Source organism: Coregonus lavaretus (assembly GCF_964263955.1).
Source record: "Coregonus lavaretus genome assembly, chromosome: 16".
NCBI classification, from domain to species: Eukaryota; Metazoa; Chordata; class Actinopteri; order Salmoniformes; family Salmonidae; genus Coregonus; species Coregonus lavaretus.
Window position 1 is genome coordinate 50013821 of NC_140003.1, and position 18617 is coordinate 50032437.

The following is an 18617-nucleotide window of genomic DNA, read 5'->3' on the forward strand; positions in this document are numbered from 1 at the left end:
GATGGATGGATGAAGAGAGAGGAGGGAGAGGATGGATGGAGGGATGATTGGATGGATGGAGAGAGAGGAGGGAGAGGATGGATGATTGGATGGATGAAGAGAGAGGAGGGATATTTGGATGGATGGATGGATGGATGGATGGATGGATGGATGGATGGATGGAGAGGTGGGTGAGGAGGGATGGATGGATGGATGGATGGATGAAGAGAGAGGAGGGAGAGGATGGATGGAGGGATGATTGGATGGATGGAGAGGTGGGTGAGGAGGGATGGATGGATGATTGGATGGATGGAGAGGTGGGTGAGGAGGGATGGATGGATGATTGGATGGATGGAGAGGTGGGTGAGGAGGGATGGATGGATGATTGGATGGATGGAGAGGTGGGTGAGGAGGGATGGATGGATGGATGATTGGATGGATGGAGAGGTGGGTGAGGAGGGATGGATGGATGATTGGATGGATGGAGAGGTGGGTGAGGAGGGATGGATGGATGAAGAGAGAGGAGGGATGGATGGATGATTGGATGGATGAAGAGAGAGGAAGGAGAGGATGGATGGATGAAGGGAGAGGAAGGAGAGGATGGATGGATGAAGGGAGAGGAGAGTGAGGAGGGAGAGGAGGAGGGATGGAGAGGAGGAAGAGGATGGATAGAATAGGTAACAGGCCAGAGCCTACAGTGATTACAGCTTCACCCTTATGTGTGTACTGTCTCTGAACATTGTGCATCAGCGGCATGGATGCTGTGTACAGAGACTGAGACTGCTGTCTGTCTGTCTGTCCATCTCCCATCACAACTCCACCTTTCTTTCCTCATCTCTTTGTTTTGGAAAACCACCACATTAACTATAACTAATGAAGGCCCATTTCACTGCTCCTGCCCTGAGAGAGAGAGAGAGAGATGTGTCTGATAAAGGGATCAAATGAACATCCCTGACCTTCAGTGAGAGGAGAGAAGAGGAGAGGGGAGAGGAAAGGGGAGGGGAGAGAAGAAAGGGGAGAGGAGCTATGAATGAATGGTGGAGGAAGCAGCTGATAAGAAATGAGAAGAGTGGAATAGTGTCCCATGATGGGAGGGCATCCCCAGTCCAAGAGGGAGAGGTGGAGGAGGGGGAAGAGGTGGAGACAGGGAGAATGAGAGGAAGACAGAGAAGGAAAGGATGACAGAGAGAAGACAGAGAGAAGGAGATGAAGATAGAGAGAATGAGAGAAGACAGAGAGAAGGATATGAAGGCAGAGAGAAGGATAGGAAGGCAGAGAGAAGGATAGGAAGGCAGAGAGAAGGATAGGAAGGCAGAGAGAAGGATAGGAGACAGAGAGAAGGAGAGGAAGACAGGGAGAAGGATAGGAAGGCAGAGAGAAGGATAGGAAGGCAGAGAGAAGGATAGGAAGGCAGAGAGAAGGAGAGGAGACAGAGAGAAGGAGAGGAGACAGAGAGAAGGATAGGAGACAGAGAGAAGGAGAGGAGACAGAGAGAAGGAGAGGAGACAGAGAGAAGGATAGGAAGGCAGAGAGAAGGATAGGAAGGCAGAGAGAAGGAGAGGAGACGGAGAGGAGACAGAGAGAAGGAGAGGAGACAGAGAGAAGGAGAGGAGACAGAGAGAAGGAGAGGAGACAGAGAGAAGGAGAGCAAGACAGGGTGAAGGAGAGCAAGAGAGAGAGAAGGAGAGAAGACAGAGAAGGAGAGGAAGACAGAGAGAAGGAGAGGAGACAGAGAGAAGGAGAGGAGACAGAGAAGGAGAGAAGACAGAGAAGGAGAGGAGCCAGAGAGAAGGAGAGGAGACAGAGAGAAGGAGAGGAGACAGAGAGAAGGAGAGGAGACAGAGAGAAGGAGAGGAGACAGAGAGAAGGAGAGGAGACAGAGAAGACAGAGAGAAGGAGAGGAAGACTGAGAGAAGAGAAGTCAGAGAAAAGGAGAGAAGACAGAGAGAAGGAGAGAAGACAGAGAGAAGGAGAGGGAGACAGAGAGAAGGAGAGGAGAAAGAGAGAAGGAAATTAAGACAGAGAGAAGGAGAGGAAGACAGAGAAAAGGAGAGGAAGACAGAGAGAAGGAGAGAAGACAGAGAGAAGGAGAGGAGACAGAGAGAAGGAGGGGGAGACAGAGAGAAGGAGAGGAGACAGAGAGAAGGAGAGGAAGACATAGAGAAGGAGAGGAAGACAGAGAGAAGGAGAGGAAGACAGAGAGAAGGAGAGGAAGACGGAGAGGAAGACAGAGAGAAGGAGAGGAGACAGAGAGAAGGAGAGGAGAAGAAGACAAAGAGAAGGAGAGGAAGACTGAGAGGAGAGAAGACAGAGAGAAGGAGAGAAGACAGAGAGAAGGAGAGGAGACAGAGAGAAGGAGACAGAGAGAAGGAGAGGGAGACAGAGAGAAGGAGAGGAGACAGAGAGAAGGATAGGAAGGCAGAGAGAAGGATAGGAAGGCAGAGAGAAGGAGGAGACAGAGAGAAGGAGAGGAAGACAGAGAGAAGGAGAGGAGACAGAGAGAAGGAGAGAAGACAGAGGTGAGAAGACAGAGAGAAGGAGAGGAAGACAGAGAGAAGGAGAGAAGACAGAGGAGAAGAGACAGAGAGAAGGAGAGGAGAGAGAGAAGGAGAGGAGACAGAGAGAAGGAGAGGAGACAGAGAGAAGGAGAGGAGACAGAGAGAAGGAGAGGAGACAGAGAGAAGGAGAGGAAGACAGAGAGAAGGAGCGGAAGACAGAGAGAAGGAGAGAAAGACAGAGAGAAGGAGAGGAGACAGAGAAGACAGAGAGAAGGAGAGGAAGACAGAGGAGAGAAGACAGAGAAAAGGAGAGAAGACAGAGAGAAGGAGAGGAAGACAGAGAGAAGGAGAGGAAGACAGAGAGAAGGAGAGGAGACAGAGAGAAGGAGAGGAGACAGAGAGAAGGAGAGGAAGACAGAGAGAAGGAGAGGAAGACAGAGAGAAGGAAAGGAAGACAGAGAGAAGGAGAGGAAGACAGAGAGAAGGAGAGGAAGACAGAGAGAAGGAGAGGAAGACAGAGAGAAGGAGCGGAGACAGAGAGAAGGATAGGAAGGCAGAGAGAAGGATAGGAAGGCAGAGAGAAGGAGGAGACAGAGAGAAGGAGAGGAAGACAGAGAGAAGGAGAGGAGACAGAGAGAAGGAGAGAAGACAGAGGTGAGAAGACAGAGAGAAGGAGAGGAAGACAGAGAGAAGGAGAGAAGACAGAGGAGAGGAGAAAGAGAGAAGGAGAGGAGAGAGAGAAGGAGAGGAGACAGAGAGAAGGAGAGGAGCCAGAGAGAAGGAGAGGAGACAGAGAGAAGGAGAGGAGACAGAGAGAAGGAGAGGAGACAGAGAGAAGGAGAGGAGACAGAGAGAAGGAGGAGACAGAGAGAAGGAGAGAAGACAGAGAGAAGGAGAGAAGACAGAGAGAAGGAGAGGAGACAGAGAAGGAGAGGAAGACAGAGAGAAGGAGAGGAAGACAGAGAGAAGGAGAGGAGACAGAGAGAAGGAGAGGAGACAGAGAGAAGGAGAGGAGACAGAGAGAAGGAGAGGAGACAGAGAAGACAGAGAGGAGACAGAGAGAGGGAGAGGAGACAGAGAGAAGGATAGAAGACAGAGAGAAGGAGAGGAAGACAGAGAGAAGGAGAGGAAGACAGAGAAGGAGAGGAAGACAGAGAGAAGGAGAGGAGACAGAGAGAAGGAGAGGAAGACAGAGAAGACAGAGAGAAGGAGAGGAAGACAGAGAGAAGGAGAGAAAGACAGAGAGAAGGAGATGAGACAGAGAGAAGGAGAGGAGACAGAGAGAAGGAGAGGAAGACAGAGAGAAGGAGAGGAAGACAGAGAGAAGGAGAGGAAGACAGAGAGAAGGAGAGGAGACAGAGAGAAGGAGAGGAAGACAGAGAGAAGGAGAGGAAGACAGAGAGAAGGAGAGGAAGACAGAGAGAAGGAGAGGAGACAGAGAGAAGGAGAGGAAGACAGAGAGAAGGATAGGAAGGCAGAGAGAAGGAGAGGAAGACATAGAGAAGGAGAGGAGTCAGAGAGAAGGAGAGGAAGACATAGAGAAGGAGAGACGACAGAGAGAAGGGAAGACAGAGAGAAGGAGAGGAAGACAGAGAGAAGGAGAGGAAGACAGAGAGAAGGAGAGGAAGACAGAGAGAAGGAAAGGAAGACAGAGAGAAGGAGAGGAAGACAGAGAGAAGGAGAGGAAGACAGAGAGAAGGAGAGGAGACAGAGAGAAGGATAGGAAGGCAGAGAGAAGGATAGGAAGGCAGAGAGAAGGAGGAGACAGAGAGAAGGAGAGGAAGACAGAGAGAAGGAGAGGAGACAGAGAGAAGGAGAGAAGACAGAGGTGAGAAGACAGAGAGAAGGAGAGGAAGACAGAGAGAAGGAGAGAAGACAGAGGAGAGGAGACAGAGAGAAGGAGAGGAGAGAGAGAAGGAGAGGAGACAGAGAGAAGGAGAGGAGACAGAGAGAAGGAGAGGAGACAGAGAGAAGGAGAGGAGACAGAGAGAAGGAGAGGAGACAGAGAGAAGGAGAGGAGACAGAGAGAAGGAGGAGACAGAGAGAAGGAGAGAAGACAGAGAGAAGGAGAGGAGACAGAGAGAAGGAGAGGAAGACAGAGAGAAGGAGAGGAAGACAGAGAGAAGGAGAGGAGACAGAGAGAAGGAGAGGAGACAGAGAGAAGGAGAGGAGACAGAGAGAAGGAGAGGAGACAGAGAAGACAGAGAGGAGACAGAGAGAGGGAGAGGAGACAGAGAGAAGGATAGAAGACAGAGAGAAGGAGAGGAAGACAGAGAGAAGGAGAGGAAGACAGAGAAGGAGAGGAAGACAGAGAGAAGGAGAGGAGCCAGAGAGAAGGAGAGGAAGACAGAGAAGACAGAGAGAAGGAGAGGAAGACAGAGAGAAGGAGAGGAAGACAGAGAGAAGGAGAGAAGACAGAGAGAAGGAGAGGAGACAGAGAGAAGGAGAGGAAGACAGAGAGAAGGAGAGGAAGACAGAGAGAAGGAGAGGAAGACAGAGAGAAGGAGAGGAAGACAGAGAGAAGGAGAGGAAGACAGAGAGAAGGAGAGGAGACAGAGAGAAGGAGAGGAAGACAGAGAGAAGGAGAGGAAGACATAGAGAAGGAGAGGAAGGCAGAGAAGACAGAGAGAAGGAGAGGAGACAGAGAGAAGGAGAGGAAGACAGAGAGAAGGAGAGGAAGACAGAGAGAAGGAGAGGAAGACAGAGAGAAGGAGAGGAGACAGAGAGAAGGAGAGACGACAGAGAGAAGGGAAGACAGAGAGAAGGGAAGACAGAGAGAAGGAGAGGAAGACCGAATGTTTCTCTTGATTTACAGGTCATTCAGAAAGTATTCAGACCCCTTGACTTTTTCCACATTTTGTTACGTTACAGCCTTATTCTAAAATGGATGAAATTGTTTGTTTTTCTTCATCAATCTACACACAATACCCCGTAATGACAAAGCGAAAACAGGTTTTTAGAAAGTTTTGCAAACAAAACAAAAAAAACATTTACATAAGTATTCAGACCCTTTAATCAGTTCTTAGTTGAAGCACCTTTGGCAGCGATTACAGCCTTGAGTCTTCTTGGGTATGACGCTACAAGCTTGGCACACCTGTATTTGGGGAGTTTCTCCCATTCTTCTCTGCAGATCCTCTCAAGCTCTGTCAGGTTGGATGGGGAGCGTCGCTGCAAAGCTATTTTCTGGTCTCTCCAGAGATGTTCGATCGGGTTCAAGTCCGGGCTCTGGCTGGGCCACTCAAGGACATTCAGAGACTTGTCCCAAAGCCACTCCTGCGTTGTCTTGGCTGTGTGCTTAGGGTCGTTGTCCTGTTGGAAGGTGAACCTTCGCCCCAGTCTGAGGTCATGAGCGCTCCGGAGCAGTCTTTCATCAAGGATCTCTCTGTACTTTTCTCTGTTCATCTTTCCCTCGATATGATAATAATATCTCTATAGAAATAATAATAATAATAATAATAATAATAATAATATGCCATTTAGCAGACGCTTTTATCCAAAGCGACTTACAGTCAGTCATGTGTGCATAAATTTTTGCGTATGGGTGGTCCCGGGGATCGAACCCACTACCCTGGCGTTACAAGCGCCGTGCTCTACCAATTGAGCTACAAAGACCTGATAATAATATCTCTATAGAAAGAGACCTGACAGAGACAGATAGGGTGCCATTGAAACACTACTACTAGCTCCATACAAATTCAGATCAGGACTGGGAGTTAGTGTCATTAGTCAATAATATCTCTGAGCTGTTTTTATGACAGATAGTATCTCTATTTGGAGTGTTAGTCAACAATTGCTGAATGTGACAGATTATCTGGCCAATCTCAGAGTTTTAATCATTTTTATACCTGATTAAAGATTTAGGATCATCACTACAGGGTCAGAGAGGATAGGATCGTCACTACAGGATCAGAGAGGATAGGATCGTCACTACAGGGTCAGAGAGGATAGGATCGTCACTACAGGGTCAGAGAGGATAGGATCGTCACTACAGGACCAGAGAGGATAGGATCGTCACTACAGGATCAGAGAGGATAGGATCGTCACTACAGGGTCAGAGAGGATAGGATCGTCACTACAGGGTCAGAGAGGATAGGATCGTCACTACAGGATCAGAGAGGATAGGATCGTCACTACAGGGCCAGAGAGGACGTTTAGGAGATAAAAGGGTTCATCAGTCTTACAGTGGAACATATGGTCTCCATGGACCACAGACTATGTACCGTATGTGTGATGGGGAGGAAACCCTTCATGGGGAGGGGATGTCGCCGTGACTATGTAACCCTTCATGGGGAGGGGATGTCGCTGTGACTATGTAACCCTTCATGGGGAGGGGATGTCGCTGTGACTATGTAACCCTTCATGGGGAGGGGATGTCGCTGTGACTATGTAACCCTTCATGGGGAGGGGATGTCGCTGTGACTATGTAACCCTTCATGGGGAGGGGATGTCGCTGTGACTATGTAACCCTTCATGGGGAGGGGATGTCGCTGTGACTATGTAACCCTTCATGGGGAGGGGATGTCGCTGTGACTATGTAACCCTTCATGGGGAGGGGATGTCGCTGTGACTATGTAACCCTTCATGGGGAGGGGATGTCGCTGTGACTATGTAACCCTTCATGGGGAGGGGATGTCGCCGTGCTGTCATCAGCTAATTATCCCTATTGCCAGAGAGACACTCAGTTTAATTTATGAGCCCAAAATTAACATAACAAATAATGTACTTAAGTCTTAACAATTCCAAGAGTTCATAAGTGATGTTGTGACTAAACGACGCTGCTGAGCCTGAGAGGAGCAAGTAGCCTATCGGTTAGAGAGGCCAACCAGCAACCGCAGGGTAGCCAGTTTGAATCCCGAGTCTGACGGGAAAAAATCTGTTGGGAAGTGAGGTGGCAACCGGAGGATTGCTGGTATCAAATCCTAGACGTCATTGCCTGCCGTTGTGCCCTTGAGCAAGGCACGTAACCCCTCTCAACAACATAGTATGTCAGTCCCCTGCTCCAACCTGTCTACAGTATGTACACTAGGTGTCTTTCAGAGGGGATAAAGCACAAATCACATTTCAGTTGTGTACAATTGATGAATAAAGTGATGTTACTCTTCTCTAAGCCATGGAACAGGAAGTCAGTACAGCAGGAAGTCAGATCTCTTCATAGTTGACAGAAAGATGACATAAACCAGGGCATAAGTGGAGGTTATATCTGATTGGGTACTGTAGCTGGTGCTCCTCCCTCCCTCCAGTGGAGGTTATATCTGATTGGGTACTGTAGCTGGTGCTCCTCCCTCCCTCCAGTGGAGGTTATATCTGATTGGGTACTGTAGCTGGTGCTCCTCCCTCCCTCCAGTGGAGGTTATATCTGATTGGGTGCTGGTGCTCCTCCCTCCCTCCCTCCTCCTCTCTCTCCAGGGCAGAACATCCGAGATATTACAGGAATGCAGCTCAATAGTTGGGACCCAGGGTTAGGGAGTTCTCTCTCTGTGTGAATGTGTCCTCCACATCTGGACCTGGGCCAGTGCTGTGTGTTGTGTTGAGCGGAGCTCCTATTACCTGACCCCTGACCTCTGATCATATCTCATACTGCCTGTCAGTCCCAGGACTCCCTTCTAAGACTCTTTGCCCTGCTGTGTGCTACAGCTTTTTACAGCATCCAGGACTAAAGGACCAATAACACACACTGTGGGAGAAATACCCAGACCTCCCTCAGTCCGTCCGTCCGTCCGTCCGTATGTCCGTCTGTCCGTACGTCCCTCTGTCCGTCCGTCCCTCTGTCTGTCTGTCTGTCTGTCTGTCCCTCTGTCTGTCTGTCCCTCTGTCTGTCCGTCTGTCCGTCTGTCCGTCTGTCCGTCTGTCCGTCTGTCCGTCTGTCCCTCTGTCTGTCTGCCTGTCCGTCCGTCCCTCTGTCCGTCCGTCCCTCTGTCTGTCCCTCTGTCTGTCTGTATGTCTAACTCTAAACCAGTCTAACCCTAACCCAGTCTAACTCTAACCCAGTCTAACTCTAACCCAGTCTAACCCTAACCCAGTCTAACTCTAACCCAGGCTAACCCTAACCCAGTCTAACCCTAACCCAGTCTAACCCTAACCCAGTCTAACCCTAACCCAGTCTAACCCTAACCCAGTCTAACTCTAACCCAGTCTAACCCAGTCTAACCCTAACCCAGTCTAACCCAGTCTAACCCTAACCCAGTCTAACTCTAACCCAGTCTAACCCAGTCTAACCCTAACCCAGTCTAACCCAGTCTAACCCTAACCCAGTCTAACTCTAACCCAGTCTAACCCTAACCCAGTCTAACTCTAACCCAGGCTAACCCTAACCCAGTCTAACTCTAACCCAGTCTAACCCTAACACAGTCTAACCCAGTCTAACCCTAACCCAGTCTAACCCTAACCCAGTCTAACCCTAACCCAGTCTAACCCAGTCTAACCCTAACCCAGTCTAACTCTAACCCAGTCTAACCCAGTCTAACCCTAACCCAGTCTAACCCAGTCTAACCCTAACCCAGTCTATCTTGCTGCATTTTGTAACCGCAGATCTAAAAGCTTCTTCTGCCTGTTTATATCAAAACGCATTTCATGACCGAACGTCACCTTCACAGAGTCTTGTCCCGCTGCTAAACGGACTTAAATATACTTAAGTATCAAAAGTAGATGTAATTGCAAAAATATACTTAAGTATCAAAAGTAAAAGTATAAATCATTTCAAATTGCTTATATTAATCAAACCAGTACCAGTACACTACCCTGTCTTATGGTCTGGTGACAGCTGGGGTAGTGTCCTGTCTAACGGTCTGGTGACAGCTGGGGTAGTGTCCTGTCTAATGGTCTGGTGACAGCTGGGGTAGTGTCCTGTCTAATGGTCTGGTGACAGCTGGGGTAGTGTCCTGTCTAATGGTCTGGTGACAGCTGGGGTAGTGTCCTGTCTTATGGTCTGGTGACAGCTGGGGTAGTGTCCTGTCTAATGGTCTGGTGACAGCTGGGGTAGTGTCCTGTCTAATGGTCTGGTGACAGCTGGGGTAGTGTCCTGTCTAATGGTCTGGTGACAGCTGGGGTAGTGTCCTGTCTTATGGTCTGGTGACAGCTGGGGTAGTGTCCTGTCTAATGGTCTGGTGACAGCTGGGGTAGTGTCCTGTCTAATGGTCTGGTGACAGCTGGGGTAGTGTCCTGTCTAATGGTCTGGTGACAGCTGGGGTAGTGTCCTGTCTAATGGTCTGGTGACAGCTGGGGTAGTGTCCTGTCTAATGGTCTGGTGACAGCTGGGGTAGTGTCCTGTCTAATGGTCTGGTGACAGCTGGGGTAGTGTCCTGTCTAATGGTCTGGTGACAGCAGGGGTAGTGTCCTGTCTAATGGTCTGGTGACAGCTGGGGTAGTGTCCTGTCTAATGGTCTGGTGACAGCTGGGGTAGTGTCCTGTCTAATGGTCTGGTGACAGCTGGGGTAGTGTCCTGTCTAATGGTCTGGTGACAGCTGGGGTAGTGTCCTGTCTTATGGTCTGGTGACAGCTGGGGTAGTGTCCTGTCTAATGGTCTGGTGACAGCTGGGGTAGTGTCCTGTCTAATGGTCTGGTGACAGCTGGGGTAGTGTCCTGTCTAATGGTCTGGTGACAGCTGGGGTAGTGTCCTGTCTAATGGTCTGGTGACAGCTGGGACGGTGTCTGTCGGAGCTTCAGTCTGCCTTCATTACTTTTCAGAAAGCCTTTGTTGAACTGAAATTGGTACTTAATGCAGGTAAAACAAAGTATATGTTACTCTCTGAATCACGTAAAAATGTATCTGATGAATTATACATCAAGAAAGAAAACCAAATAATGTTGCTCAAACAGAAAGGGCAACTAACAAAGAGTCACTGACAACAACCAAAACTAAACAGGTGGGGTTTTAGGAGGGGTTCTGAAAGACGCTCATGGGGGGGTCCACTGGAAGCTGACTAACAACAACAACTGGGCCCTAAAAAGACACCCACCATGACACCCACTACATTTACCAAGAAGAGGCTAACAAAATTAAAACCCACACCAAACTTAAAGACAGAAAGCAAACTAAAAAGGTGGAGCAAAACGAAATCAGATAAAGGATTGTTAGTCTAGAAATCAAATAGGGAGAGACAACTAAAGGTGTTAACCCTCCATCTATCAAGGCAACTGGAGCACTGGGCCAGACACTGTTAAATAGCACCTGGGCCAGACACTGTTAAATAGCACCTGGGCCAGCACAGGTGAAACACCTTCCCATCAAACCAGACGACCAACCAGCAGAGGTGTAACACAGACTGACTAATGAGGTGACACCAATCGGATCGGTGCGCCCTACATGCTAACGTGCTAATGTGTTAACGTCTAACCTCGAAACATAAATGGAAAAACAAAAACCTGTAACATTATTGATGTATATAGTGAATATTGATGTATATATTGATGTGTATAGTGTATATATTGATGTGTATAGTGTATACTGATGTGTATATTGATGTGTATAGTGTATATTGATGTGTATATTGATGTGTATAGTGTATATTGATGTATATATTGATGTGTATAGTGTATATTGATGTATATATTGATGTGTATAGTGTATATTGATGTATATATTGATGTGTATAGTGATGTGTATAGTGTATATTGATGTGTATATTGATCTATATATTGATGTGTATAGTGTATAGTGATGTGTATATTGATGTATATATGTTTGTGTATAGTGATGTATATATTGATGTATATAGTATATAGTGATGTGTATATTGATGTCTATTTTATATAGTGATGTGTATATTGATGTATATATTGATGTTTATAGTGTATATTGATGTGTATATTGATGTGTATAGTGAATATTGATAGTGCTTTCATCACGCAGGGGCTGGACAGGGGGTGGAAGGTTATAGGGGATGCTAAGGGCTGGGTAAGGGGTGGAGGGATGGGGTGAAAGGTTAGAGGGGATGCTAAGGGCTGGGTAAGGGGTGGAGGGATGGGGTGGAAGGTTATAGGGGATGCTAAGGGCTGGGTAAGGGGTGGAGGGATGGGGTGGAAGGTTATAGGGGATGCTAAGGGCTGGGTAAGGGGTAGAGGGATGGGGTGGAAGGTTATAGGGGATGCTAAGGGCTGGGTAAGGGGTAGAGGGATGGGGTGGAAGGTTATAGGGAATGCTAAGGGCTGGGTAAGGGGTAGAGGGATGGGGTGGAAGGTTATAGGGGATGCTAAGGGCTGGGTAAGGGGTGGAGGGATGGGGTGGAAGTTTAGAATGGGATGCTAAGGGCTGGGTAAGGGGTGGAGGGATGGGGTGGAAGGTTATAGGGGATGCTAAGGCCTGGGTAAGGGGTAGAGGGATGGGTGGAAGGTTATAGGGGATGCTAAGGGCTGGGTAAGGGGTAGAGGGATGGGGTGGAAGGTTATAGGGGATGCTAAGGCCTGGGTAAGGGGTAGAGGGATGGGTGGAAGGTTATAGGGGATGCTAAGGGCTGGGTAAGGGGTAGAGGGATGGGGTGGAAGGTTATAGGGGATGCTAAGGGCTGGGTAAGGGGTGGAGGGATGGGGTGGAAGGTTATAGGGGATGCTAAGGGCTGGGTAAGGGGTAGAGGGATGGGGTGGAAGGTTATAGGGGATGCTAAGGGCTGGGTAAGGGGTGGAGGGATGGGGTGGAAGGTTATAGGGGATGCTAAGGGCTGGGTAAGGGGTAGAGGGATGGGGTGGAAGGTTATAGGGGATGCTAAGGGCTGGGTAAGGGGTGGAGGGATGGGGTGGAAGGTTAGAATGGGATGCTAAGGGCTGGGTAAGGGGTGGAGGGATGGGGTGGAAGGTTATAGGGGATGCTAAGGGCTGGGTAAGGGGTAGAGGGATGGGGTGGAAGGTTAGAGGGGATGCTAAGGGCTGGGTAAGGGGTGGAGGGATGGGGTGGAAGGTTATAGGGGATGCTAAGGGCTGGGTAAGGGGTAGAGGGATGGGGTGGAAGGTTATAGGGGATGCTAAGGGCTGGGTAAGGGGTGGAGGGATGGGGTGGAAGGTTATAGGGGATGCTAAGGGCTGGGTAAGGGGTAGAGGGATGGGGTGGAAGGTTATAGGGGATGCTAAGGGCTGGGTAAGGGGTGGAGGGATGGGGTGGAAGGTTATAGGGGATGCTAAGGGCTGGGTAAGGGGTAGAGGGATGGGGTGGAAGGTTATAGGGGATGCTAAGGGCTGGGTAAGGGGTGGAGGGATGGGTGGAAGGTTATAGGGGATGCTAAGGGCTGGGTAAGGGGTAGAGGGATGGGGTGGAAGGTTATAGGGGATGCTAAGGGCTGGGTAAGGGGTAGAGGGATGGGGTGGAAGGTTAGAATGGGATGCTAAGGGCTGGGTAAGGGGTAGAGGGATGGGGTGGAAGGTTATAGGGGATGCTAAGGGCTGGGTAAGGGGTGGAGGGATGGGGTAGAAGGTTATAGGGGATGCTAAGGGCTGGGTAAGGGGTGGAGGGATGGGGTGGAAGGTTATAGGGGATGCTAAGGGCTGGGTAAGGGGTGGAGGGATGGGGTGGAAGGTTATAGGGGATGCTAAGGGCTGGGTAAGGGGTAGAGGGATGGGGTGGAAGGTTATAGGGGATGCTAAGGGCTGGGTAAGGGGTGGAGGGATGGGGTGGAAGGTTATAGGGGATGCTAAGGGCTGGGTAAGGGGTGGAGGGATGGGGTGGAAGGTTAGAATGGGATGCTAAGTGCTGGGTAAGGGGTAGAGGGATGGGGTGGAAGGTTATAGGGGATGCTAAGGGTTGGGTAAGGGGTAGAGGGATGGGGTGGAAGGTTATAGGGGATGCTAAGGGCTGGGTAAGGGGTAGAGGGATGGGGTAGAAGGTTATAGGGGATGCTAAGGGCTGGGTAAGGGGTGGAGGGATGGGGTGGAAGGTTATAGGGGATGCTAAGGGCTGGGTAAGGGGTGGAGGGATGGGGTGGAAGGTTATAGGGGATGCTAAGGGCTGGGTAAGGGGTAGAGGGATGGGGTGGAAGGTTATAGGGGATGCTAAGGGCTGGGTAAGGGGTGGAGGGATGGGGTGGAAGGTTATAGGGGATGCTAAGGGCTGGGTAAGGGGTAGAGGGATGGGGTGGAAGGTTATAGGGGATGCTAAGGGCTGGGTAAGGGGTAGAGGGATGGGGTGGAAGGTTATAGGGGATGCTAAGGGCTGGGTAAGGGGTGGAGGGATGGGGTGGAAGGTTATAGGGGATGCTAAGGGCTGGGTAAGGGGTAGAGGGATGGGGTGGAAGGTTATAGGGGATGCTAAGGGCTGGGTAAGGGGTAGAGGGATGGGGTGGAAGGTTATAGGGGATGCTAAGGGCTGGGTAAGGGGTGGAGGGATGGGGTGGAAGGTTATAGGGGATGCTAAGGGCTGGGTAAGGGGTGGAGGGATGGGGTGGAAGGTTATAGGGGATGCTAAGGGCTGGGTAAGGGGTGGAGGGATGGGGTGGAAGGTTATAGGGGATGCTAAGGGCTGGGTAAGGGGTAGAGGGATGGGGTGGAAGGTTATAGGGGATGCTAAGGGCTGGGTAAGGGGTAGAGGGATGGGGTGGAAGATTATAGGGGATGCTAAGGGCTGGGTAAGGGGTGGAGGGATGGGGTGGAAGGTTATAGGGGATGCTAAGGGCTGGGTAAGGGGTGGAGGGATGGGGTGGAAGGTTAGAATGGGATGCTAAGTGCTGGGTAAGGGGTGGAAGGTTATAGGGGATGCTAAGTGCTGGGTAAGGGGTGGAAGGTTATAGGGGATGCTAAGTGCTGGGTAAGGGGTGGAAGGTTATAGGGGACGCTAAGAGCTGGGTAAGGGGTGGAGGGATGGGGTGGAAGGTTATAGGGGATGCTAAGGGCTGGGTAAGGGGTAGAGGGATGGGGTGGAAGGTTATAGGGGATGCTAAGGGCTGGGTAAGGGGTAGAGGGATGGGGTGGAAGGTTATAGGGGATGCTAAGGGCTGGGTAAGGGGTGGAGGGATGGGGTGGAAGGTTATAGGGGATGCTAAGGGCTGGGTAAGGGGTAGAGGGATGGGGTGGAAGGTTATAGGGGATGCTAAGGGCTGGGTAAGGGGTAGAGGGATGGGGTGGAAGGTTATAGGGGATGCTAAGGGCTGGGTAAGGGGTGGAGGGATGGGGTGGAAGGTTATAGGGGATGCTAAGGGCTGGGTAAGGGGTAGAGGGATGGGGTGGAAGGTTATAGGGGATGCTAAGGGCTGGGTAAGGGGTAGAGGGATGGGGTGGAAGGTTATAGGGGATGCTAAGGGCTGGGTAAGGGGTGGAGGGATGGGGTGGAAGGTTATAGGGGATGCTAAGGGCTGGGTAAGGGGTGGAGGGATGGGGTGGAAGGTTATAGGGGATGCTAAGGGCTGGGTAAGGGGTGGAGGGATGGGGTGGAAGGTTATAGGGGATGCTAAGGGCTGGGTAAGGGGTAGAGGGATGGGGTGGAAGGTTATAGGGGATGCTAAGGGCTGGGTAAGGGGTAGAGGGATGGGGTGGAAGGTTATAGGGGATGCTAAGGGCTGGGTAAGGGGTGGAGGGATGGGGTGGAAGGTTATAGGGGATGCTAAGGGCTGGGTAAGGGGTGGAGGGATGGGGTGGAAGGTTAGAATGGGATGCTAAGTGCTGGGTAAGGGGTGGAAGGTTATAGGGGATGCTAAGTGCTGGGTAAGGGGTGGAAGGTTATAGGGGATGCTAAGTGCTGGGTAAGGGGTGGAAGGTTATCGGGGACGCTAAGAGCTGGGTAAGGGGTGGAGGGATGGGGTGGAAGGTTATAGGGGATGCTAAGGGCTGGGTAAGGGGTAGAGGGATGGGGTGGAAGGTTAGAATGGGACGACGAGTGAGAAGGGAGGAGTTTAACAATAGCGCCCTAGTAGTTCAGGGGTCATGAAGACATCACAGGGGTCGTGAGTGTGTACTTAGACATGACACATCACACCCTGGCAGGAAATGCGTAGGAAACAGAGATCAGGACACGTGCTTTTGTCAGGGTTCAAAGGGTAGACTTCAGACACATTATCTCTGTGTTTCCCGTGTGGGGCTGGGCGGTCTCCATTCATGCTTAGTGACATAGCTAGGCTTATGCCCGTACGAGTCATAGGTAACAGGGTATTAGAAGGGTGATGTCTTCATACACAATGGGATAGACTGCCTGGTCTATGGTCTGATGAGATCAACAGGGCTGGACTTAAGATAGGGGGCTCCTCCTTGTGCGTTAAACAACAGAGATTTAGAACTGTGTAACATGTGGAACTGTAGTAAGTCCCAAGGACAGACAGTCCAGCTGCATCCTGCGGTCGAGCTATCCCAGCCCAGAGCAGAGCTCAGCGGTCGACCTATCCCAGCCCAGAGCAGACCTCAGCGGTCGATCTATCCCAGCCCAGAGCAGAGCTCAGCGGTCGACCTATCCCAGCCCAGAGCAGAGCTCAGCGGTCGACCTATCCCAGCCCAGAGCAGAGCTCAGCGGTCGACCTATCCCAGCCCAGAGCAGAGCTCAGCGGTCGACCTATCCCAGCCCAGAGCAGAGCTCAGCGGTCGACCTATCCCAGCCCAGAGCAGAGCTCAGCGGTCGACCTATCCCAGCCCAGAGCAGAGCTCAGCGGTCGACCTATCCCAGCCCAGAGCAGAGCTCAGCGGTCGATCTATCCCAGCCCAGAGCAGAGCTCAGCGGTCGACCTATCCCAGCCCAGAGCAGAGCTCAGCGGTCGACCTATCCCAGCCCAGAGCAGAGCTCAGCGTGCCTATTGTGTCTGGCTGCTATTAATACTAGGCTATAACACATATCCTGCTGCATAAAGTACTGTAAACCATATACTAGCGTCTCACCCTTTACTAGCGAAATAACCCATTATTGTTAGTTTTTTCATCTGCAGCAGGAGAGGACCGCTATAAAGACAATACAATCCGCCACCCAAAAACCTACGCGACATGAAAAGTGCTCACTGCTCGTAAACATGTAACAAAGACGCTCCCGGCTCCTGCAGTCACTTTGGAATAAAACAACTTTTCAGAGCTGCTACAATGCCTCAAAATACTTTGTTTAGACTTGTATCTTACCTCTATAAAGAAAGAATCCATTTAAAAGAAATGATCCTCCACAAAACTCTTGTAATCTTAGATTCCAGGTCCCACAGTAGCGGAGGAGGAAGATGTATTTCCAGATGCTTTCCACCCGCGAGCTGACGTCAATATGAGAGAAGTTCCATTTGCACTCTTTCTTCTCAAAACGGGAATCCAGACCAAGTAAACCACGAATTCCAATTAACGTCCCAGTAAAAAAGCAGTTGTTAACGGGATTGAAAACCCCTCCGTGTGGGATAGGGCGCAGCCGCGTCCCGCTAACCCCTATGGATGAGGAAGGCACATAGAGCTCTGTCACTGGAGGCGGAGCTTGAAGAGGTGGACCATGGAGCACGCCCTTATTGGAACAATGTAACAGCAGTATCTACTGCACTGATGATGATGATGATGATGATGAATTTGTTATCATCACTTTCATTGATAGTATTAGTAGTTTAGTAGGTTGTAGTTATATACAGTAGTAGTTCTTATGTTTTCAATCACATCACACTAAAATACATGTAAAAAGGTCCTGATTGCTGAAGCATATGTTGTTGGGTTATCCAGGGTCAGGGTTATCCAGGGTCAGGGTTATCCAGGGTCAGGGTTATCCAGGGTCAGCGTTATCCAGGGTCAGGGATATCCAGGGTCAGAGTTATCCAGGGTCAGGGATATCCAGGGTCAGGGTTATCCAGGGTCAGGGTTATCCAGGGTCAGCGTTATCCAGGGTCAGAGTTATCCAGGGTCAGAGTTATCCAGGGTCAGGGTTATCCAGGGTCAGGGATATCCAGGGTCAGGGTTATCCAGGGTCAGCGTTATCCAGGGTCAGGGTTATCCAGGGTCAAGGTTATCCAGTCAGGGTTATCCAGGGTCAGGGTTATCCAGTCAAGGTTATCCAGGGTCAGGGTTATCCAGGGTCAGGGTTATCCAGGGTCAGGGTTATCCAGGGTCAAGGTTATCCAGTCAGGGTTATCCAGTCAGGGTTATCCAGGGTCAGGGTTATCCAGGGTCAGGGTTATCCAGGGTCAAGGTTATCCAGTCAGGGTTATCCAGGGTCAGGGTTATCCAGTCAAGGTTATCCAGGGTCAGGGTTATCCAGGGTCAGGGTTATCCAGGGTCAGGGTTATCCAGGGTCAGGGTTATCCAGGGTCAAGGTTATCCAGTCAGGGTTATCCAGGGTCAGGGTTATCCAGTCAGGGTTATCCAGGGTCAGGGTTATCCAGGGTCAGGGTTATCCAGGGTCAGGGTTATCCAGGGTCAGGGCCGCAGATGCGAAAGTGCGACATAGGTGGATACGGTGGTTGAGTCCGTGCAAAAAAATCTGATGTCTCTAGCTTAAACTAACGGATTTTGATGGGGATTTTTTATTATTGTGTTACTTAGACTGACACACGGTGCGTCAATAGACTCTTAAGGATTAATTGCATAGGCCAAGTTCCTCACTGCAGCCTCCCCATCACTAAGTGCCTAAATTGCATAGGCCAAGTTCCCCATCATGTCTGTGCTTATCCACACCTAGATCAGTCTCTGGAGGCTCCAGCACATTCATTCAGTAATCTGTATGGATCCACTGGCATCGTACTAATGTCTCTATCTCTGTGGCCCAGACTCCTGGGTCTCTGTGGGCCTAGTCCTACCATGGCAGACTCCTGGGTCTCTGTGGGCCTAGTCCTACCATGGCAGACTCCTGGGTCTCTGTGGGCCCAGTCCTACCATGGCAGACTCCTGGGTCTCTGTGGGCCTAGTCCTACCATGGCAGACTCCTGGGTCTCTGTGGGCCTAGTCCTACCATGGCAGACTCCTGGGTCTCTGTGGGCCTAGTCTTAGGCCCACCATGGCAGACTCCTGGGTCTCTGTGGGCCTAGTCCTACCATGGCAGACTCCTGGGTCTCTGTGGGCCTAGTCCTACCATTACATTTACATTTTAGTCATTTAGCAGACGCTCTTATCCAGAGCGACTTACAGTTAGTGAATACATATTTTTTTATACTGGGAATCGAACCCACAACCCTGGCGTTGCAAACGCCATGCTCTATCAACTGAGCTACATCCCTGCCGGCCATTCCCTCCCCTACCCTGGGCCAATTGTGCGCCGCCCATGAGTCTCCCGGTCGCGGCCGGCTGCGACAG

The 18617-nt window shown here is 50.6% G+C and overlaps 1 protein-coding gene across 1 annotated transcript in view; it reads right to left on the minus strand.

Annotated features, from left to right (window-relative positions):
- The window catches only part of LOC311143887 (unconventional myosin-X-like), a 199038-nt gene extending 182331 nt beyond the window's left edge, over positions 1–16707 (minus strand). The window contains exon 1 of the mRNA XM_084179757.1: positions 16485–16707. Coding sequence (XP_084035883.1) covers positions 16485–16505 — 21 coding nt within the window. The 5' untranslated portion in view covers positions 16506–16707. The remainder of the gene's footprint in view (positions 1–16484) is intronic.
- Between the last annotated feature and the right edge of the window lie 1910 nt (positions 16708–18617).